Source organism: Homalodisca vitripennis, chromosome 8, assembly GCF_021130785.1.
Source record: "Homalodisca vitripennis isolate AUS2020 chromosome 8, UT_GWSS_2.1, whole genome shotgun sequence".
In the NCBI taxonomy this organism is placed as follows: Eukaryota; Metazoa; Arthropoda; class Insecta; order Hemiptera; family Cicadellidae; genus Homalodisca; species Homalodisca vitripennis.
Window position 1 is genome coordinate 110,014,265 of NC_060214.1, and position 25,735 is coordinate 110,039,999.

The 25,735-nt window shown below is 32.6% G+C and overlaps 1 protein-coding gene across 1 annotated transcript; it reads left to right on the top strand.

Annotated features, from left to right (window-relative positions):
- Positions 1 to 368: 368 nt before the first annotated feature.
- Positions 369 to 21,306, top strand: LOC124367882 (ras-related protein Rap-2a-like). Its single transcript, XM_046825065.1, has 4 exons — positions 369 to 532; positions 2,260 to 2,385; positions 8,732 to 8,965; positions 15,704 to 21,306. Exons 1-4 carry the CDS (start codon positions 431 to 433, stop codon positions 16,010 to 16,012), a joined length of 771 nt encoding a protein of 256 aa, XP_046681021.1. The 5' UTR covers positions 369 to 430; the 3' UTR covers positions 16,013 to 21,306.
- The last annotated feature ends 4,429 nt before the right edge of the window (positions 21,307 to 25,735 follow it).

Here is a 25,735-nt window from a genome sequence, read left to right on the forward strand (position 1 = left end):
CATTGGAAAGTAATTTTAATTCATGCAACATTTTCCCAGGGACACGAGGGTGGCCAGGTCTCTTTCCTTTACGTACACATTCTGTATCTACAAACCGTTGATACCATCTACGAATGTTCCACTCATTCGGAGGATCAATTTAGTACTTCAACCTGAAACGTCTTTGCACTGCAATCAAGGAATTGCTCTTCACAAACTCGGAATATGACGGTTACCAAGCAAAAAAAAGACAACTGACAGTGACATGTCACTGATAAACTACAACTATGTATTCGTTTCTTCAATAACCGAGCAGAAGTGAAGCGATCGATATTTTGGACAAAATAATACTTTGTAATATGTCTTCTTTTTGAAAAAACCTATACTTCAGAGTTACTTACGCGTAAGCTATGCAATACACCACTAAGCTTAGTTTTTCTGCTATATTAACATGTTTTTTCCTTTTTTCAGAGCGGAGAGCCATGCTGAGGAGGATGAGACAGGGGAAAGTACTGATACGCTGGGAACTGCCCCTAGGGGCATCCGTCATAAGGTGAGTCCCCTCACGTGAGTTTTATTTAATTTTAATACTGCCCCATAATAAAGAAAGCCTAATCAGAAAACATTTCAAAGGAAAAGAAACAAAAACACGTACTTAATCACAATTTCCATCCAAATATGTAATTTGTCATTTTTAGTAACATTTCAAACCTAAAACTGTAATAAGTTCGTTTGAAATGGACTGGGGACTTGCCAAAATTATTTATTACTTGAATTTTAGTAATAATTTCCCTAACGCACTATGGTGTTTTCATAACAAATAGTTATGATTACATTCGCTTAAAACCTTCACCATGGCTCTATACTGAGAGAACCCGACTATTCTTCTCAAAGGGGGGTTGAAGGGGGAAACTTTAAAATTTCAAATTGCAACTCCTATCTTGTAACATTTCGCTTTAAAGGTCTATTCAATGAAAACACAAAGGCAAGAACAAAACATCTCTACGACGGTGCTAGCAAAATTTATGAGCAATTGATATGAGATATCAATGTACAGCGGGGAGATATAATTTACACCCTTCGATGTATGGGGTTGTTTGCCCATAACTCTTGCTAGGATCATCGTAGAGATGTTTTGTTCATTTCATTGTGTTTGTTTAAATTTACCTTTCAAGTTATATGTCAAAAAATTGGGATTGCCATTTAAAAATTTCAAGTGACCCCCCCCCCTTTTAAAAATGGGAGAAATATTTTTATCATTCAAAACGTTCATAACAGCATTTTAATAGGTATTGTAAAGTTTTACATCGATATCGCAAACCTTTTGGAATATATCCAGGCTTATCAGGGCTTAATTTACACACTGTATGTAATGCTACCATTTATATTAAGGTCTAGTGACCAGGTTTGCATGGTATTTGTCTTCAATTAAAACACAATTTTAGGCTTACAAAATATAAAAATTAAGTATTTATCCAAAGGAAAATTTAATTTACTCCGCAAATTAATGAACACTTAAAATTTTAAAAATAACGTGTAATTTCATCAAATTATTGCTTAATAATTTGTTACCGCAACATTTCATGAGTTTAGAATACATGTCTGTATCCCTGCACTATCTGTATGTTGCTATTTTATTCACCCATATGTTAACCTCTCACTGAGTACAGAAGCCTAAGATACATACATTATTAAATAGTTAGGTATTAAACAACATTTTATATATTTTTACACGTCATATAAAATATAGTGAACTTCCAAATAGGAGTAGAGTTGTATGTTTTATATGTGACCAGAGAGGATGCTACATCTTTATTTGGGAAATAAATAAGCTCTACCAAAACTAAATTTAAGATTCATTATATTCAAAATGACATTAAAATGTGAAAAAATCATATTTACAATATTACATTTAGAATTGTATATGTCACAGGTGGAAAGCAATATACAAAACTGTACATGAGCAGTGTGATTAGATCCAGAACATACATTTCCAAAGTTCATATAATATTCAAATGTGTGTACATTAAATGAAATTCAATTCATCTACAAACTTTAGATTAAGTTTGAAGAATATCCTTATTTTGATGGTTTTACGACTAAAAACAAAGATAACATATTTTTCTTTGAGGGAAAATTAGGTACTGTACGTATCCTCAAGAAACCTCCACACTTTCCCTCCAAAATAATATTTTCCTTGATCATTAATACTTTGAATTGTATGTTTTATGCTCATGAAGCCCTCCATTGATCTCTTCTAAGTTCTCTTATATGCTGCAGGTAGTGGTGATGGGAGCAGCGAAGGTGGGGAAGAGTTCTCTTATCACACAGTTCCTGTACGGCACGTTCTCTGACAAATACAAGCGCACGGTCGAAGAGATGCATCAGGGTGACTTCTGTGTCCAGGCAAGCAACATTCCTCAAACCCTTTCTCTTCGGTGATTTTCTAAAGAAAATTAAGTTACTCTAGTAAGGAGCCCTGTAGGATGGACTGGAAAACCATCCTACTGCAGAGAATTGGAGATTTGAGTTTGGGGAGGGGAGCCCTCCATGAACACGTCACTGCAATCATAATCATAAAAACACTTTGGGTACTTTCTGTGATTAAAAAGTTATAAAATACGAGTATATCATTAAGCAATAAACATTCTACAGCAACTTAGAATCACTACATTTAGAACACATAAACCAATACTTAAAACTTTTACTTTTGTAAGGCCTTTCGACTTTTTGTATTTACTTTTGTGATGTGTCTGACGTAGATAGCCTTGCTATCGAAAAGTTCTCACATTATTATTGTATTATAGTTATTTAAGTATCGGCTTGTGTTCTAAATGTAGTGATTAAGTGAATAGTAGCCAATAAAAGCCCATCTTCAACATCTACAGCAAATTGTTTCCAGGCTCCCCAAATGGACATAACATGGGTAATTAAAAAAAACAATTTCTAAAACTCGTTACAGCATTTTGTTGCTTTATATCAAAGGACGTATTCCCATAACGTGCAGGAAATGCAACTGTTAGAGTTTTCATTTACTAGAGACAATTCGGGTAGGGTACGATAAGCGGACCCGGTTTTTTTGTATCGAATTTGGCAAACGATATCACTTAATCATAACCATCGATATAACCAATTGATACTGATTAATTACAGCATATTGAACAAATAATCTATATCAACATCTGTAAGCACTTTCAAATAATACACGTAATCGTATTATTAACATTATATATATATACAATGTATATATATATATATATATATAATAATAATGTTATTATATACTTAATTATGATTACGTGTGTATAATTACGAACAATTCAATAATTTTGACATAAACCATATGAATTGTGGCTCATAAATTATGTATGAGTTTTTCTGTTTGATCGATCTCGTTCTGGTTCGTTTTTATTTGTGTCATTTCTTAATTATTTATGAGTTTTCCTATATTCCTATATACCCATATTTTAATTTAAAACATATGATTGTTATTTACGACTCTAGATACTTTTACATCAATTGATAGTCTAGGATTCGAGATGCGAATATTAAGTATCGATGATTATATTCTTCGATATAAAAAAACCGGGCCCGGTTACCGTACCCTACCCGACAATTCTAACATTTCTTCTAAGCTTTTAATCGGCTTCACTGTAGACTCCATGATATTTTGTGCATTCATCCAATTTGTACATGTGAAACTTTACTATCAAAGTATAATTACTGTATAGCTAACGTAATAATAACTCCCTCCATTTATTTATACTAACTCACTTTAGCTCGTATACAAAAGGTATGAAGAAAGTTGCTGAGCCTGTTATATCCTTGAAAGTGAGTCAGGAGGCAATAAAAACTGTCCATCCCATTTTCTTCACAATTATTAAAGGAAACATCCAATGCCTATAATTGAACCGCTAAATCACTGATACTGTATTGAGATGAGTTAGCCAGGCCGTTACTTTATGGTACTTCGTATTACCGAATTTGGCAAACGCTATTGCTTAATCATAACCATCGATATAACCAATTGATTAAATAAACCATCGATACTGATTAAATAAACAAATAATCTATATCAACATCTGTAAGCACTTTCAAATAATACACGAAATCGTATTATTAACATTATATATATACTCGCCTTCGGCTCGCTGGGGCTACGCCCCCAGACCCCCAAAGTTAGTGCTTAAAATTCGGGGATAAGAGGAATTCGGGTGACAGGTTAAATCCGTAAATTAGAAAATAGAATTTGTTGATTTTATCCCAATTTAGCAAAATTTTTGACTTTACTTTTGTGGCTTAACCGTTAGAGATACGAGAAAAAGTGACTAGACCTTACTTGTCGGAAAATTAATTTTTATCTTTTATTTTTCGATTCCGTCATCCAGATTTAAACTGCGAGCTTTGGTTTAGCCAGGAATGGGCTCGGGAAAAAAGTCTGCACTGGTCAGCTATCTTGAATTGTTTAGTATAAACATAATAAAAAACCGACCTTAAGGCAGTATTTTAAGTTGAACAGTTGGTTTAATATCATCAGAAGATTATCTAGTCAAGCCAGGAAATTCCCTGGGGGGGGGGGGGGGTTAACACACCAGGGGGTTCAATTTACTCAGGAGGTTCTGGTCATACTAGGAAATTCCAGGGCGTTTTAATGTTACCTTCTCTAACGCTCAGCCAATTTACAATGTGGGGTTTTGTAGTCACTCGTTAAATTAGTAACACAAGTTAAATCCAGAACAAGAACGGATTGCACAAATTACAGTCGCATCATATTTACAACTCCTGAAATTGCTAAATACGACCAAGATTTTGTCATTAAGAGAGATTTTAGAAGGCTTACATAAGGATATATGCGACAAAAACTACCTAATCTTTTTTTAGATCTCTAGATTGTCTAGTTATTGAACATTTGGGATTTAAGTTATGACCAACGGTTCGGCTGCTACCGACTCCAGAAACAAAATTTTCACCTAAAAAATTATAAAATATTTCCTTTTAAACAGGTTTTTTTCGGCCAGACCATTTAGGATAGGGCAAAAAGTTACTAGACTTTTTTTGTAGAACACGTCGTTTACTAAAACTTATTAAATGACGTGTTTTGACTTAAATCACGTTTTGCGGTCAAACTAATGGAGATATAGTAAAAAGTCACTGAACCTTTTTTGTAGATCATATTATTTCCTAAATCTAAACCTTTGTTTTATTTTGACCTCCGACCAATTTTTTCACCGCTATCGACCCCAAAAACAAAGTTTTCACGTGAAAATTACAAAAAAATTGCACATAATCACGTTTTTCGGCCAAACCAATGGAGATAGGGCAAAAAGTTACCGGACCTTTCTGTAAATCGCGCAATTAGCTAATTTGATGGGTCAATCAGATTTGAGCTACGACCAACGGTTCGGCCGCTATCGGGCTCGAAACATTATTTTTATCGAAAAAATATCTGGAATGTCAAATTATTCGAGCGTTTTGTCGCTTAACCATGGAAGATAGAGCAAAAAGTCACTGGACCTTTTTTGTAGTTCACTTCATTCCTGACTATGGATTTTCCGTCAAATCCGAGCTAGCTCCAAACGGTTCGCCCGCTATCGGGCTTACAAAAAAGGCCTGCAAGGGTAAAAAATGCGCGTTTTTTGCGAATTTTTTTGAGGGATTTAAAATTAAAAATTCCCGGTTTTCAGACTTTTCCTGTTGGTTATACGGCAAAAGGTACCCTGCGTGCAAAATTTCAAGTTTCTAGCACTTCTAGAGTAGATTAGAATTTGTATACATATATCAGTCAGTCGCTCAGTTTCACATGCGGCTGTATAGTATATTAGATAATATATATCTAATAGTAATAATAATCTAATAATGATATAATATATATTATATATATATATATATATATATATATATATATAATAGTAAATAGTAAATCTAATAATAATATAATATATATTATATTATATATAAATATATATATATATATATATATATAGAATACTATAATCATTGTTATTATACATACACAAGGTATGAAGAAAGTTGTCGATTCTTGAAAGTGAGTCAGGAGGCAATAAAAACTGTCCATCCCATTTTCTTCACAATTATTAAAAGGAAACATCCAATGCCTATAATTGAACCGCTAAATCACTGATACTGTATTGAGATGAGTTAGCCAAGCCGTTACTTTATGGCACTTCGTATTACAGTACTTATTATTTTCTAATCAATAATATTGTAACTATTACACACTAATTTTGTACTTTTTTATACACTCTTAATAATCTAAATTAAGTTTAAAATAAAAAACCCCTAAATGGATTAAATTTTTTGACTTTCTAGTAAGAAACAGGAGTGAAATCCCATAGGTTACATGTAACGAAGATTTTATCTTGGTAGACAGCAGCCATATGAATAACGTTAATTCTGGAGTAACATCGACTGAGTCCATAGATGAAATCCCATACATGTAACGAAGATTTTATCTTGGTAGACAGCAGCCATATGAATAACGTTAATTCTGGAGTAACATCGACTGAGTCCATAGATGAAATCCCATACATGTAACGAAGATTTTATCTTGGTAGACAGCAGCCATATGAATAACGTTAATTCTGGAGTAACATCGACTGAGTCCATAGATGAAATCCCATACATGTAACGAAGATTTTATCTTGGTAGACAGCAGCCATATGAATAACGTTAATTCTGTAGTAACATCGACTGAGTCCATAGATGAAATCCCATACATGTAACGAAGATTTTATCTTGGTAGACAGCAGCCATATGAATAACGTTAATTCTGTAGTAACATCGAATGAGTTCCATAGATGAAATCCCATAGGTACATGTAACGAAGATTTTATCTTGGTAGACAGCAGCCATATGAATAACGTTAATTCTGGAGTAACATCGACTGAGTCCATAGATGAAATCCCATACATGTAACGAAGATTTTATCTTGGTAGACAGCAGCCATATGAATAACGTTAATTCTGGAGTAACATCGACTGAGTCCATAGATGAAATCCCATACATGTAACGAAGATTTTATCTTGGTAGACAGCAGCCATATGAATAACGTTAATTCTGGAGTAACATCGACTGAGTCCATAGATACTTGGAGCGGCTTTCTTCTGTTGTTAATTGGCGGTATATCCAGCGCCTTTGGTATATAATTACATTTGTGTGTGGGTGGCCAGAGATACCACCTAATTCCAAATTGTTATTGCAAATGATTCATTCTTTGAAAGTTGGAACCTATGTCTAATTGAAAAGAATATATGTGTAACTAATTAAAAATACAGTAAATGAAGCATCATTTGAAACACTGATATTAAAGCATGTCAGCATGTATATTTCTAATCATTCCAACTTATTTAAAAATATCAACCATTTTTTCATTTAAAATGTATCAATCTTTTTGTACTCTCTACGAGGAAATTTTAATATTTTACCGGACTTTTTGCCAAAAGGGTTTTTCTTGTATTTATTGGTTTTTTAAATTTTTGCAAACAACTTAAAATTTAAAATTTCAGACGACGAAATAAAAATGCAATTATGTTGTTTAAAAAAAAGCACTGAATTAGATATTCGAGATAAATATTGAAGCCAGAGTTATGTAGAGGAATATTTTTAAATAGCGATATTTTTTAATTCGTTTTCCTCAGGCCTAGAATGTGTAGCTTTTTCTATGCTTATTTTAGGTTTAAAAATCATATGTAACAAATCTAATTCTCTGACTTATTTGTGTCAAATCTGTTATACATCTGTTTTACTACACAGCTGTTCTACATTTAAGCATAAAACATATTTTCTTAAATTGTGATATCTTTACCAGCCCTCCACAACATGTAAGAGCAGAGTCAGATTTTTATGAGTCCAAAAATAAATTGAAAATACTTCTCATTAAAGATAAATACTATAATGGCTAAGCTTACTCACTGGCTCTTTTTGGATGGTTTAAAATCGGATTTGGATGGTTAAAATGGTTCCCAAACTGTTAGTAGTACAAAGTTTTAGACCACAGTTCCTGTTTTTTTTCCAAAATCTTATTACCACCACAACTAAAGGCCCAAATGTGTTTTGATACACATCCATTTCTCATACTACTTATCACATAAATAAAACACATAAATCTGATAGTATTTTATTAAATTTTATTCAACTTTTATTTCTTGAAATGCTTTTATGAAGTTTTTAAGAAAACTGATTGTTATATCAAATTTCCGTTTTATATAAAAAAAATCAGATATATTCAAGTACAATAAATGGTATATTAAAAGTTTCCAGTATATTTTTAAATTCTTAGAAATTAATAAATGTAGTTACGTAATTAATTTTGTGATTGTTTGTATACAAACACATAGTGTTTCACGCGTCACATAGATCCTGTCTCCCTTCTAAAAATATAGGTTTCGCAGGACCTAACCCTTTTTCTCATTATACTTTAATTACTGATTTTTATATTTACTTGATTCCTAAGCTAATTTTTGTTGTGGAAAATCGTGAAAGAGATTAACACGTTAAGCACGCAAGCATTGTACAACCATTTTCTGTTGATATCCAATCTCCAAATTGGCAGGTCAAAATAGATTAATCTGATAAATTCCAAACTAGTTGATGCAAAATTTAATTTGTCTGTGACATTTAATAATTCTATGCAACATTTCAGTAGTTAAATAACAGTTATTTTATAGTATTTATTTTTATTATACAAAAATAAAAATTTAAATCCTTATTTATTGACGATTACTTGGTGCAGGGGGTCGGCCTAACCCTGGATATCTTGGACACCTCCGGCGCCTTCGAGTTCCCTGCCATGAGAGCCCTCTCCATCTCCTCAGCTGATGCGTTCATCCTGGTGTACTCTGTGGTGGACGCTGCGTCCTTCGAGGAGGCGAGAGTTATCCGGGAGCAGATCCTGGAGACCAAGGGAGGTGTGGTACCCATCGTCGTCGTCGGCAACAAGATCGACCTGGCCGACGAGAAGAGAGAGGTTGGTCAATGGCGGTCTTCTAAAAGAGGCCATCCTTCAATATTTATTTGAAAAAAATAAAATTCTTTGATAATGTTTAATATTGTAAAAAGTTAATTGTCGAAATGTTTTTTTTATTATTTATTTAGAAGAGGTTTGGTTCATTTTTTATGATTGTATCCGAATGAGGATAATACCTGCTCGAGGTTCTTATTAAACAGAATAAAAGGTGGAGATGGTGCAACACAAAGCCATCAATCAACAGTTATTGAAATTACTGTTTTTTAATAATAATTATATTTTAATTGAATTATATTTACAACGCCGATGTAGAGTTTGCCGTGTTGCCACGATCAAGAAAATCTGTTTATGTTTATAGCCATTGTGCACGTACATGTACTTTATTATAAAGTGGTCTAACACTCAAACTTTAAGTTCAATCAGAAATATATCTTAAAGACAAATATACATAATAACTTAGCGCCTTCATATAGTGTTTGGCTATGTAATACACGTAACTGTCTCGTAATTGCTGTTTATAGTGTGCAGGCGCTTTGAAAACTTTTATCTTCTGCAGCGCCGCCTGTTGGCAAGTCACATCAATGGGTATAGCATATAAACCTTCTCCGTGGAAAAATACGTATACATACAAATTTTCATCGTGATCGGTTATATAGTTTGCGATTCCATAAAGGACAAACACACAAACATTCATTTATATATATAGAAATAGATTCGATACTAAACCATTATAGTTCAAAAGTGAGTGAAGCGCCACATTGCATGTTCAGTTTATAAAGAAACAAACAAACAGATGTATACGTAGTAAATGACACGTGGTAGAACACTTAGTAAGTAATAGGCAGGTGAACTGAAGTTAAACTCAATATTTGAATTAAATCAACTCTTCCTACCATACGCGTAGTTACGTGTGTGTAGAAAACTCGGTTGCTTCACCGTCCTTAGAGATCGTGTCAGAAACATCATAGTGCACTCAATTGTGTAGCTGATGAGACAATGAGACTGTCACTTCAACACTTGAAATATTCAACACTGTAGATTACACTTGAATTTATAGTCTAGGTCAGGGCTGCCCAACCAACGGCCCGCGGGCCGGATCCGGCCCGCGGGGCAGTTTTATGTGGCCCGCAATGTTGTCAAAACAACCAAATTTGTTTACAAGCATTTGAAATATTAAATAAATACAAATTTTGAGAACCAAGCAGTCCAGCCGATTTCACGTAGAACGAGCCGTATTCATTTGGTGGAGTATGAGTGTTGAAAGAAGTAATTGCAGACAGATTTCACTGACTACGGTGGTGGCTGCCGGCTGGCGAATAGAGCGCGCGTAAAGCACGGCACAGCGCACGGTGCGGCGACGTAACCCCTATCCAATTCAAGGTCACCACTCGCCACGTAATTTGTATGTCCTAGTATCCTAGTAGGATTAATTAAAATCAATGTATTCAATTTATTGGTGTCTTTTTTATTGTTCCCTCAGAATTAGAGGAAACATCCAAAAGTCTGGGTTTATATTTATTTCTACTAAAAGAACCTAAAAACATAATATATTATAAACCTTTACCTAACAACTAATAAATAATAAGAAATTACAATAATCAGGAAACAAGGGCCAAATAACCTCAAAACTCATATTTTGCACAAGATTTCTGGAACAAACCCCGGGCAATACGTTTTGTTTGGGGTTCCAAATCCCCTGGGATGTTGGCCCGCCTGGCCATAAAGGCTTTAAAAATGTGGCCCTTGGGTAAAAAAGGTTGGGCACCCCTGGTCTAGGTGTCCTTGATGTCGAAACTATGTAAAAAGTTCTTTTTGAGCCTCTTCGTTGCCATCTTTTTATCGATCTCTTCAGACGCTAAATGACTCTAGTTTCCAGGAGTCAACAGGAGTTGAAGCTAAAAGCAGTGTCAGATACCAGACGCTTCAATAACAGAAAAGTGGATTAGAGCTAAACTCAACATTCAAATACAAATAGTGTTATTGCTTATGTACTTTTAAATGTACATTTTTTCCATGCATTAAGTATTAGATGTAAAAGACAAAGATACTATCTAACTATTTAAAATAAATTTAAAGACTGTAATGAAACCTATCTTAGTTGTCCTTTGACAGAGTATACCACTAAGGTATATAGTACTAAGGCCGGAGTAAATTATAATGGCTATAAATATACACTTTGAAAATAATTTGTCGGTCGTGGCATGAAGGCAAACTCAACACTGGTATCGGAAATATCATTCACTGGAACCAAAAGTGCTCATACAGGTGCAAAGTCAAGAAAATTGCGTGTGAAGCCGCAAGTAACTGTTAGTTATTTTTATATATTTAACCCTTTTGTACCCCCCATTTCGACTTCTACCAAAACTAGGGATGCTGAAAATCGATTTCATTCTTAGAGAAAATTTATATTTTCTTTTAATCGGAAAAAATCGATTTGATTAAAAATAATATTCTGTGCTAATACAATGCAGATTACCTCTCGACCCTGGACTATTATATATTTGTGTCTCATAAAATTAAGTCAGAAAAGTTATAAAACATTAAAAGTCCAAAGTTTCTTATCACCTTTTCAAATACACTTTGTTATCGTTATGTTGAAATATTAAAATAACTAATGGTAATTATTTTGGAAAATAAGACATGCCTATAATTAGTCTACATTGTTTCTATGGCGATTTAAACTGTTATACCTATTTATAGTTCTACTTACGTACATACAGTATTTTAACCCATAGAATCAAAGACCTGTTACTTGAGTTAGTAAACACACTATATTAAACACATATTATACAGTGAAGACTCTTGGAGCAATTGGAATTTTTTTTAACCTTAGCAAATGTTAATAAAAACAATACTTTTCCAAATTGTTTATGTTTTGGACGAGGCCTTTCGAAACTAAAGGTTTCATCATCAGGCGACTCAACAAATAAATATTTACATTATTTGTTACAATTAATACTAAAATAACATATAGTGTAAATATGCAAGTACAAGAGTTTTGGAAATGTTTCAGCCAGTATGAAAATTAGATAAGACTACAGTTTAATTTTTGAATAAATTAAGAAAAGACTGGAATTTTCAATAGGGCCCTCTTCATTGTTTATGAGTTTTTCTTTATTAAAAAACATACAAATAAAACTGTCACTCACAGAACAAGCAACAAACTATCCCAAATTTTAGGAAACCCCAAGACAAAATTTAGAATGATAATAAATCAGGAATTTATGAAATTGAATGCGATGACTGTGATAAAATTTATATTGAACAAAAAAAGAACAATAAAAACACGATTAAAAGAGCATTTATCACACACAAAATATGGAAGACACAGAACATCAATTAAAAATCAAAAATAATAAAAGAAGTAACAAAACCAAGGAACTTAAATGCTTTGGAAACACTACACATAAACGGAAATAAAGAAAAACTCATGAACAATGAAGAGGGCCCTATTGAAATTTCCAATCTTTCTTCTCAATTTATTTAAAAATTAAACTGTAGTCATATCAAATTTTCATACTGGCTGAAATATTTCCAAACTTGTTGTACTTGCATATTTACACCATGTTATTTTAATATTGACTGTAACAAAAATAATGTAAATATTTATTTGTGGAGTCGCCTGATGATAAAACCTTTGGTTTCGAAAGGCCTCGTCCAAAAAATAAAAAATTTGGAAAAGTATTGTTTTTATTAATATTTTACAATATTTACATATTATGCAGATAATATTCATTTAAGATAATGTATATACAGCCATTATTATAACTGGTTAATGTGTTCCATTCCGGATACATGACACTCTCTATACAAGCACTCAAGCATGTGCTGAACTGTTGGCCTTAAGGCTCTAGCCACTTACGCCTGAATACTGAATCTTGTATTACAGTGTTCACAAGAACACTCGTATTACAGTGTAGTACAGTGGAGCACTAATGGATCACACTGTGATTTACTTTGAGGGGATTGGTATTGCAGGTTCTGAAGACTACCTACTGATTTTGTAAAGATAGTGTTCTTAATATTACAATTTATAATAAAGTGAGTTTAAATTTACTTTATAAAATTATCAAAAAATAAATTGTCTTATTACATTTATACAAGTTGAAAATAATCAACGGGTAGGGTACGATAAGCGGACCCGGTTTTTTATATCGAAGAATATAGTCATCGATATCTAATATTCGCATCTCAAATCCTAGACTATCAATCGATATAAAAGTACCTATAGTCCTCAATAACAATCATATGTTTTAAATTAAAATATGAATTTAATTTATAGTAATCAAACAAATTATTATAACCAAAATTAGGAAAACTGAAGACGACCATATTTACTCCTCTCACAGTTACAGTTGTTTCTTTCCCACAAATTTCACATAATGGGTTTTTCGGTACGAGTCCAACATGTTAAAGCCACGAAAAAGCAACGTCGTGAAGTTTTCTAAAATTGACTGCCATTTTTAATAATCAGAATTACTTATGTAAAATTTAAATATTATCCTACGTGTATTATTTTAGAGTGTTTACAGCTGTTGATATAGATTATTTAAGTTAATAGTTCAAAATAATTGATTATATCGATGGTTATGATTAAGTAATATCGTTTTCCAATTTCGATATAAAAAAAACTGGGTCCGCTTATCGTACCCTACCCTAATAACTTCCAACTGAAAATACTTAATATAAGACCAAAATATTTTAATGGAGTCGAGCTCATTAAGTCCACTGGAAGTTTCTTTTCTTGCATTTATTTATTTCCCTTCTAAATCAAAATGGAGTAGGACAAAATCAGTAGGTAACGTTATGAAACTATTATGTTTTCAAAATTTTTGTCACTATGTATAAATGATTGCGTGTATAGTTTTAGTTTTTACTGGGATCTAATAAGGGAGTGCTTTTAAAATGTTCTGAGCATCCGAAATCTAAGAACGAAGAGGCACGAGTTCAAAATACCAAAACAGCCACGTAAATTAGCTTCCACAACTGCTGGAAAACGTGATGGTCTGTCAGGAATCCTGCCATTATGGTGCAGAGAATTTTCAAACATTTTAGCTTCTAAGGATCTTTCGGTCATCCAGGAGATTCTCAATGAAAAAGGAGTAACGTCCTTGAGATTATTGACAGAAAAATATGGTACAGTGCTTAACTTTCAAACTTATTTCATTGCACTCTGCGATCAAGAAGAATGAGCATAACTTAACGGGTATTTGACAGCTAAAGAACAACAGATGAAAAGACAAAGTGCTTCCACCAATGCTTATGAGGATAGTGTGACTTTTGCGCGTGTAGTTGTTCTTAAGAATCGAACAAATAACATTTCCGGAGCATTACAGTTAGGTTTGTCTTTTATTACAATCAGTAAAATACAAGTACGTTGTTCAGTGCGATGTAACGTCAGTCATGGACAGTACGTAGATCAGAGAAGCCAACTGCAATCAAAAAGCGTCTATTTCAAGCTCTTGCAGTCTACTTCCGGTTCATACTTCCGGCTGTGTCTTTCTATTCAGTAGGTTAATGCCTGCAGATAATTTCAACTTTCACAAAGCAAACATTTTCAAATTTAGCCAGGTGATCATTAAATAACCATCACCTTGTGTTTTGGATAATGTAACCAGTACACGTTTGTAAAACTAGCAAAAGCTAAAAACGGGAGTAAAGAAAGCTTCAAAATTATATACTAGAATTTTTTCATTTTTAACCGTTTCTAGATCCAGTATTGTAGCTTCTAAATTCCATTATTTACAAAAATAACTGCAAATACGATGCCAGAAGACGTATACTTTTCTAGAGTTCCTACTTCACATTTTCCAAAAAGTGTATGATTAATAATAACGTAACATCTGACCTGAATTGTGACACTTAGCTTATGGCCGTCGAATCAAGATGTCGCTGCAGATTCTTTGGTATGATCTGTGTTAGCCGTGTAATCAGTTATTAATTCGCTGCAAGGTAGGCTTGCATTCATCAGATTTTACTTTTACAACTAATCCCTCAATTCTTTTTCTGGGATTGGTAGTGGTAGGTTCAAGAGAAATTACGTTGAGTGGGATTTTGTTCTTCTGCTATATTCCAAGCTAACTGCCCTGAAAACATAAGCAGTTTTTCATAGACTTTGAATCTTTTTAAACTGATTGTCCATATTTTCAAAGATTAAGATTCTTGACTGGTAGGGTCCATATATAGACCAATATTTTCAATACTAGTTTGACTTTGAAGGACACTTAATGAAGAAACGTAACAAATCCATCATAATTCCTTGTAGTCGGTATTGGTTAGCATAGACTAAAACACAAACATCAAAGATAATTAAATGCCCCTTTACAGCATACTGACCCCAAATGTGACACGCAGTAATGTATCAAGCTTGGGTTTTTACTAATGCAAAGCTCTGAAATAATACACCAAAATATTAGGCCCTTTAAATAATCATCTAGGACAGCATACATTTTTGTTAGTTTCGTCTTTAACATCATTATTAACATTATGATGTTCTTGCAAAGATAGGCTAAATTCTTGGATAGTTCATATTATAAAACTGTAACTACCGTTTTATCCCTGATCAATTGTATAACTTAATTTCTTCAACATTATTGTAAGGAATTTCGATAATCTATAATTGATTTACAATTCAGTTGCTTTAGATAAATCTTTTTATTGTAAATGTCTACCACCAATCAACTTAAAATAGTCTGACCAGAATGTTCTCTGTAATCAACCCCCATGAACCTTGTCCAGGTCTCCATGGAGATGACGGAGTCAGTGGTAACAGTTGACTGGGAGAATGGTTTTGTCGAGGCCTCTGCCAAGGAGAACATCAACGTGACCAAGGTATTCAAGGAGCTGTTGGTGCAGGCCAAGGTGAAGTACAACTTGAGTCCAGCCCTGAGGAGGAAGAGGCGACAGTCCCTGCCACCACCCCAGCATGGGAGCAGTGGGGGTGGCAACCCTGCCATCCCTTCGGCCGCGCAGTTGGCTCACCTGCGGAGCATACAGGAACGCCACACTGGAGCCGGTGGAAAGCGCAATTCATGTTCAATATCCTAATTTCCCTCCTGATCCTGAGAGGACCAGTTTTTCTTATTTAGGAATCATTCTAGGGAGAGGATTATTTTGTAAATAAGAAAAGTGTGACAATTATTTTAGCTTAGGTTTAAAGTACAGTATTTTTATCAAAGAAATTCTTTCAGTAGCAAAATGTCTTGTGAAATTTAAACATATTGTATTTATGTAAAGAGTTATAGGATGAGAAAATACACAGGAAGGTATAGTTTTGTACACGTCAACACAGTAACATTTGTTACTACTACTCAGTTTTTGTAGATTACTGGACATTACGTTTCCTAACAACCATTTCCTAGATGATATCTAAAACCAAGAGTGGTAGCAGTATGTAGTTCCTAGTACATTTCACATGAGTGACATACAATGTCCTTTCAACTAATTGTGCTGGACGGATACTATACATTGTACTATATATTTTGTCATCTCTAACCACTTTGTGAAAATAAAGAATAATTGCATATTGTTTCTTTAAAAACTCCTTACTCATTGATTTATTGAATACACCATGTAAATTAAGTTTTAACACGGACTTGTTTTAAGCTGTTCTTTTGAAATTTAACATTTTTGTATTGCGCCAGTGCCTCGTCTTTGAAAGATTCTAGGTTTGTTCCCTCAATTGGATCCGTATGGAATTTTCTTCTTTGATATGAATTTCAGTAGAGGTTCCTTAAGGTTGCATTTCTTTTCACATTTGGAAAGATGACTTTACAATCTTAACCAACCAGACAAAGTAAAAATCTCAAAATCAGTGAATTGGACATTCACAAATTTATCAAGAATGTAATATTGGGATTACTTTTCGCGACAAATAGTAAGAAAGTACAACTATTATAGTACATACCTTTGCTATAGATATAATCTACAATTAAACCATTTAAAGTAATATAATTTACAAAAGAAAATTCTTTTAACATCACTTCTTTTGAAGAGAGGATCGAACACTTTTGTAGATGTCCTCCAATTTTACCTATTGTAATTTATGATCTATACTTCTCTTTTGAGCAAGCCCGGCACGTAAAACTGTGCCGTCGAATCTCTTTTACCTTTTGTGGATTTTGTTTTGATGGCCTTTCTCAAAGTTGAGAGCCTTTCTCTTTTTTAATATTTTTTATCAAAAGCTAAATCTTTAGAGTAAATATCAGGTTGGGACAGTTCAAGAGCTTGTAATTGTCTAACCCGGCAGTGTTCGTATATTTTATCTTTTGTCTCGGTCGGCAAAATTAAGAAGATCGTGCCAATTATAGTTCCTAGGATTATTTTAATAGGAGATGTATTTATACCTCAGCATGGCGGCTTTTTATGGTTGGACTTCAAGATTGAATTGGAACAGAAGAAGAATGGTGAGATTATTATATTTTAGCTCAATAACGAAGGCTCCATTGAACCTCCAGTAGCACACCTCTATCTTCCCTGCTATTAATGAAGTTTAGTACTTGGTGATGTTGGGCAAGTTGAGATCTTTGAATTGATCTCTTAATGCTTCGGATTACTAATGGATATGGCTGGCCGAAGATATGCCTACTGAGGCAGCAACGTGTGGATGAGTGTCTCTTTTCATCCATCTTGGATGCTTGGAAGGTTGGCACTAATGTGGAAAAAAATATTTATTAAGTACCTTATGATGAAGAAGTAGAAATGATTCTAGTGGACTCAGGAAGAGTTCAAATATCTTAGCCCCAACATGCAATTTTCAACAGTGATAACGGATACCTTGAATCTAATATGGTCTGTAAGAGAATCTAAGAACTGTATATTTGAGTTCTTCTAATATGAAAAATTGTGTACAAGACAAATTTTGGGATGATCAGTGTTAGGGCTGACTTTGTGTCAAAAGTAAAACCATCGCGCAAGATCAGTTTGTACAGAATGTGGTCAGAGTTCTCAATGTGGGTATGACGTCATGTTATAGAGTATTATTTAACTGAATCATCTCGAGGATTCTTGTAGGATAAAAACTATATGAATTTGGGTAAAGATGACCATTAGAGATTTGCGGGATGAGGTCCCTCGACCATCCATTCCTCGTTTGGGTCATGTGAATTACAAGTAAATAGAATAATTATTAAGATCCCGACGACCATTCTATTATTCTTTCCTTTCCTTGTATCATTTACCGTTCCTTTTTTTCATTTGTGTTGCAGGAAATATAAACAAAGCTAACAGTATTCATAAGGAAGATGATCACTATACTCTAGTACTTAAGTACTTAAGAGAGATGAGTTACTGTATTAAATGTACGCAATATGTGAGACTTAACCTGATCCTTACCCATACTCCGTCAAATGATGTAAAAGTGGACAGTAATAAACGATACCTTTGTAGTTAATTTATGATCTTCGTTTTTATTACTTTATGAAAGTTCTGAGTAAGATAAATATAACATCTCATATAACAATACAGAACTTGGTATGAAATTAAAATTCGAAGATTGAATAAACCGAGACAACGGAATACTGAAGGAACCTACAAAACTTTAAAAAAACTTTTTGTAACTTTTTTGGATTAGTGAAAATTGATCATTTATCGCTCAAAATGTTCCCTTTTCCATTCTCATTAATTGTGGAGGTCTTGGCCTTGAAAGAAACGGGTGTATTGGTAGTTGCCTGCCCTGACTGACCTAACTTTTCCCAGAATTGAGTATAACTTTACTGCCCTTTGACATTTTCAGTCCAAAATCACTAACGGTATTCCTTAGGCAGAGTAGAATCTCTATAACTTACAAAGTTTAGAATCTTCAGTATCTTCCAATTAAGAGTTATTGCACATTCAGATAGACAAACAGATAACGAAACTATTTTAAGAAGAATTTTTTGGGTCCATAATAACATATAGGAAAACCTTTTTAAATTACATTTCTCCCAAAGTAACAAACATTACGCTTATGCATTAAAATATATAGGCTAATATGTACTAACGCTAAAATGTATTCAATGGAGAAAACAGATTGAAATAAATTGCATGGATATTCAGTAATGTCTAGAATAAATTATTAACTAAGTAAAATCATTATCAATACATTTAGTACAGATGTATAAATCCCTTTGAAATTTTTAGGTGAAGCACGTAACTACAACTTTAGTATCGCTAATTGAAATCAACACAACCTTACACGATTCTCCATTCCAGAGGTTTGGATGGCAAACATTGATATATACTTAGAAGTCGGATGGAATTTATATTTTCCTCGAGAGTGCAGAATTAAACTTATAAAGCTTTCAAAACTTGGCCAATCTTCGGCCATTGCAAATATTTCATCTTATTCTTCTCTGGCACTTGACTAATATCACAATACAATATTCTTGCAGTGTTTGTAAATTACTCAAAATGCAAAAAATCTGTAATAATGAAAGATTGTGTGTGATGATTGTTATTAGTTTCTATGTCCATTGTATTCTTTACCCTTTGCCAATGGCTGGGAAATGGTTTCCAAAGGCCTGTACATGTTTAAACTGATATGTGGGTGTCTATGTGAACTTATACATATTACATGTGTAAGCCGTGAGCAACTTGAAAAAATCGGGTATTATGCCTTTAACACTTTAGGTGGTATTTTTGTCATGTTTTATAATATAATTACAATGTTAGAAAACATTTTTGTAGTAAATCTGTATAAAATTGAATAATTTTCCTTTTTTCATTGTTATTTGCGTATTGTTGCTTATAATCTGGGATTTAATTGGATATGTTTCCAGCCAACTGCATTTTAATATCTGTCGCAGTTTCTATTTTACTCCAGTATTTATGTATTCTACTATTTTTATTACACTTGGGTGTTTAGAGTATCGTGTTATCGTTGACTAGGTTGTACGACAATATTGCATCTTGTATCAATTATTTTAGTGGCTTCTCAATATGTTTCTACGAAATGTTTTATGTTTGTAATATAACAAAGATGTTTACAGATTATCGACCTACTATCAAGTTTTGTTACATACTTATTTCGCTATTTCAATATCGTTGCTTTGAGAACAAGCAAACTATTGTAAAGTGACAACTGTTTAATGTTGCTGTATTATTTTAATAATGTTTACTTACATACTGGTAGTTTCTAATTAAATGACTATTACAAATAAACATATTCCTGTTTTCGGTTCAAGATTCCTGGCAGAGTCGAGAATAGAAAACATTTTGAATTGAAACCACTGCTATTTCTAGTTAAGACGGCAAACGAAAACAATTAAAGCTAAAAATAGTATTGCTGTTTTTATTTTATTTAACTTTGTTCCAAGTGTTTATATACATATTTTTAAAACACCGCAGACTTCACAATGGTAGTGAACGTGGAAATACGAGTCATCCATGATGTATGATTCATAAAAACAATGTAAATGATTTATTCCTTTTTATACTTTTTGAGTAATAGTACCCTATGAAATAAAAACTATTAATTACTTATATTTTCTGTGCCTGAGTAAAAGAAATAGAACTGAAATTAAACTACCATTGTAATTTAAATACAAATAAATATCAGTGGTTTAATAGAACTGTATGGTAAACTATGTGTATGTATAAAAATCTGACATTATACCCATTCAAAGCTCAGGATGGAATGGATATAATGTTTTATTAAAACATTGGTTTGAGAAAATAGTGTAACATTTTCCGTTTTCTAAGAAAAAACTCTTTTTTACGTTTTAAGTAAGTTCCTTTCAAACTGTCATGGTACCTATTAAGGCCAGTTGTGTTGAGCAGAGCAAACCAAAAATTATCTTGGTTTAATTACTCATGTACTCACGGAAAGTAACACATTAGGATCAAAACGTGTTTTGACAATGTCATCTAAAACAAAATTGAAGATTTTCTTCAGTTACAATTGGATTTTTTACACTGTTGATCTGAAAAAAAAAAGAAATTTGGCTCTAAATAGGTACCATTATATTATTTAACTATTGAGTTTGTTTCTTGTATATAAAAAAGAACCAAGTGAATCTAACATCGTCTCTTAAAATTAATTAATTAACCTACGTTTCACTATTCTCGTTTATTCCTAACTTCCGTAGAACTCCTAAGATGACTAAATGTAAAGAAGAAAACCAATGTTTCATTACAATAATGTAGTTGTTAACTCCAATAATATAGAAAAGTGTGGATGATGGGCTGTAAATAATTGTATATACCTCAGAGAATACACCAATTATTGTATTGTGTTGAAGTTTAACATAAATATGTAAATGTGGGAGCTGGATTGCCTATTGTGTCTCGAAACAAATGGATGCACATTTAACTAACTTAATCTTCTTAATATATGTATATAAATAAAACCGTATCAAAACTCTTGTGGTTTAATTTTTTCCCTTGTGCAAAACTCAGTGATGGGTTCGGTTGGAGAGTTTGGGTGGGAATACAACAGTCCTGTCTGGGGGTTGTGTGGGTATGGAATACCCCACATGACAAAAGGGTTGCAGAGTACTTCCCCGGGAATGTTTAAAGTATCAAAAATGTTTAGAGTTATATTTTAGGATGGTTTTTTTTTATATTGAACATATTATATCTACATATAACTTTTGGAACTATTGTCTTAAAACGAAGTGTGTTATTCAGGTAAAGATTATCGAACAAAGAATATTAAACCTTTTATATAATTATATAACTGTAATAATTTTAAACTTTTACAAACATAACTAATATTTCGTTTTGAATTATCTCAAATTGTTAGAACTGAATTTAGTACAATTATTGCAATCGTCGCTTTCAATGGTTGATATATTGTTTTAAATCTTTAAACTTTGCTGCCATGCTTTTGAAAGTAGGCAATTTTTTTCTTACTTCTTAAATATCCTATACTCATAATTATGTTACTACTGTTATATTGTACACAATATCACTTATGTTGTTCGAAGACGTTGAAAGTGACTTCATCCATCATTATTTCCCTCCAGTTCTACTAATAAGAAACACGAAATTGACTTCTGGCTTCAAACCTAATTGTCAAATGCAAATGCACTGTTAAAATCGACTAAAACTATATGAGTTATAACTAAAATGAAGGCTGAATACATATCAATCTATGAAACACCTCATTTCATTAGCTGCAACAAAACATTTATTTAGTCGGTCTTCAATATCATAAGTGTGTTGAGTTGTTAACTTTACTCACATATTATTTTACAAAAGTAAACTTACGGCCAAATGGTACTTTCCTAACTCCAATCTTATTTATAACACTATTTTACAATAATTAAAATCACAAAAATTACACACAAATCATCTGCTATCTGGGGGAAGGTGCTATTTGCTATCTGAAGATTAAGGGTGAGTATATGAATCTTGTGTGTTGTCAATTAAGATTGAGAATATGAAACATATTTCAAAAGATGGATGCTGAGTGTAAACCTTGTGTAAGGAGATTAATATTGAATAATTATCCTTGCGTCTGATGATTGAGGCTGAGTGTGAAACTTGAGCAAGAGAAATAATATTGAGTAATTAGAATTGCGTCAGAGATTGAGGCTGAGTGTAAAACTTGAGCAAGAGAAATAATATTGAGTAATTAGCCTTACATCTGATGATTGAGGCTGAATGTGAAACTTGAGCAAGAGAAATAATATTGAGTAATTAGAATTGCGTCAAATTATTGAGGCTGAGTGTGAAACTTGAGCAAGAGAAATAATATTGAATTATTAGTCTTGCGTCAAATGATTGAGGCTGAGTGTGAAACTTTAGCAAGAGAAATGATATTGAGTAATTAGAATTGCGTCAAATTATTGAGGCTGAGTGTGAAACTTTAGCAAGAGAAATGATATTGAATAATTAGAATTGCGTCAGATGATTGAGGCTGAGTGTGAAACTTGAGCAAGAGAAATAATATTGAATTATTAGTCTTGCGTCAAATGATTGAGGCTGAGTGTGAAACTTTAGCAAGAGAAATGATATTGAGTAATTATCCTTGCGTCTGATGATTGAGGCTGAGTGTGAAACTTGAGCAAGAGAAATAATATTGAATAATTAGAATTGCGTCAGATGATTGAGGCTGAGTGTGAAACTTGAGCAAGAGAAATAATATTGAATTATTAGTCTTGCGTCAAATGATTGAGGCTGAGTGTGAAAATTTAGCAAGGAGAAATGATATTGAGTAATTATCCTTGCGTCTGATGATTGAGGCTGAGTGTGAAACTTGAGCAAGAGAAATAATATTGCGTAATTAGTCTTGCGTCAAATGATTGAGGCTGAGTGTGAAACTTTAGCAAGAGAAATGATATTGAGTAATTAGTCTTGCGTCAAACGATTGAGGCTGAGTATGAAACTTTAGCAAGAGAAATAATATTGAGTAATTAGTCTTGCGTCAAATGATTGAGCTGAGTGTGAAACTTTAGCAAAAGAAATAATATTGAGTAATTAGAATTGCGTCAGATGATTGAGGCTGAGTGTGAAACTTGAGCAAGAGAAATAATATTGAGTAATTAGTCTTGCGTCAAATGATTGAGGCTGAGTGTGAAACTTTAGCAAGAGAAATGATATTGAGTAATTAGTCTTGCGTCAGATGATTAAGGCTGAGTATGATCCTTGTGTTTCAGTTATCGAAATATCTTAGATCAGTTAGTTTTAACAAACTTAAAATTTAAATTAATTTATTCATATTTTTTATTTAATTTTATAGATTTAAAACAGGTCACATGTCAAAGTAAAATAATCAAAATTTAGGTCAACTTTTAAATCAGATTTTTATTTTGAGGATAAAACAGTGCGACTTTTTACACTCATAAATAAAAATATGATGGTGGTGATATAAAAAGAAATCACCGCTTGACGCAAGTATAAATCATTCTGTCTATATTGATTTCATATTTATAGACAGCTTCGCTTCTATTTCCATCAGCACTCTTTGTTCCATACATATAAATAACAATATTGCTATCCACCACTGTATAACAACAGTGGTTTTATTCCGATTGTTGTTATATTTTTCATAGACGTAGATTGTAACACAACCCATGCATGTCAAATTTCAACTCGATCGGATGAGTGGTTTTGTAATAAAGTATATGGCTGGGAGATACTTGCGTCATAGACAGACTGACATTCTATCCATATATTGCAAAAATAATTCCACAAGTGTACATGATTATTTTGCATTCAGGTCCTAATCATTGCTGTACACCTTAAGACATTCTGATGGTTACGTATTTTTGGTTACCAACTCTTTATTATATTACCTATTTAATTATTTGTGCAATTATTGTGTTTTGCTATTTCTACTACAAAACAATATTTATAACGTATATTATATAGGTATATGGCATTAAGACTGTGGTTATTTTCCTATAACATTGTCTTTTCATATATATATATATATATATATATATATATATATATATATATATATATCGCAAAAAGTACTTGCTCCGCATATATATATATGATTTTCCTAGAAAACTTTATCTTTACTCACCACCCAACAAATTTTTAAATAAATTTTCGAGAGTTAGAGTTATTCAAAATGCTATGTTAACATCTGATTATTTTTTGAACCTGTATTGATTTTATACATACTTAATTGAATAAGAACATGTCAAAATAATAACATAAATTCTAAATCTGTCCATTAAGACTACAATCAATTTTACAAAAGAAATTGTAAATTACTAAACTCTTTAAAAAATATCGAGTAATTTACACTCATTTTAATAAGATTAAAAATATTGGCCCTAATAGATTGATTTTGTATTACTATATATTTTTTTCCAATACGACTTACGAGCCTGCATATAGTTATATAAGGATGAATCACCTGTTAAACATTAATGGGAACATGTACCTTTCATGCATCGCATGTTATTTATACGCCTAAATCCTGTACCACTTATGGACCATTATCTCTGAAATCAATTGCCCTTGTGACTTAAATTTTTTGGTTTCTCAAGCATAAATACTACTTTTTAAATCATGCTGCTTTTATGTCAATATCTTTTATATTAAATTTTATAAATTAAATAAAAACTTTTTGAAATTAACATTTTTGTATTTATTACTTTTAAAAAACAAAACAAAATGAACATAATTCAATAGAGCAGAATAAATTTCTGGTATTCCAGTTTAAGGTTTAACGAACACTAAGCTGCATTAAAATCAGAGCAATAATCCTTGGTATTCTTTATTTCTTTCTCTTTCTCCGAAATCACCTACATACGTATACACTTTCTTTCTTACCTGTCCATGTCCAACAGCCCTTCTATTGTAAGTATTCCGGGTTTTATATTTGATTGCCTTTAAATTAACTTTTATTACATATTCTAATCCCATTAAACATATTACATATGTATTATTATTACATATTATTCCCATTTAACACTCGTATGTAGTTTTCACGTATTTCTTATAAAACATAACTCACAAAACTCACTGTTACACTACAAGTTATTGTCACAAAAATAAAACATAAAAAGTCCTTTCAGATTTTGTCTCAATATTAAAGGAATTGTACAAATTACTGTCACGTGTATCGCTGCTATCGTGCATCAAAAATGGATATCAGCAACTGTAGAAACGAAAAAATATGTGATTATTTGTAAATACTGTATATACAGGGTGATTCAAGAAGGTATGTAGAAACTGTGGTAGCTCATTTTACACGTAAAAATAATGAAAACAGTTTATATAAACGTGGGTCCGGAAATGCTTCGTTAGCGAGTTACGGTAGGGAACAATTTCTACCGGATTTCAGCCCACCATGTAAACGAGGTCTTCCTGAAATTCCAGTAAGGTGTA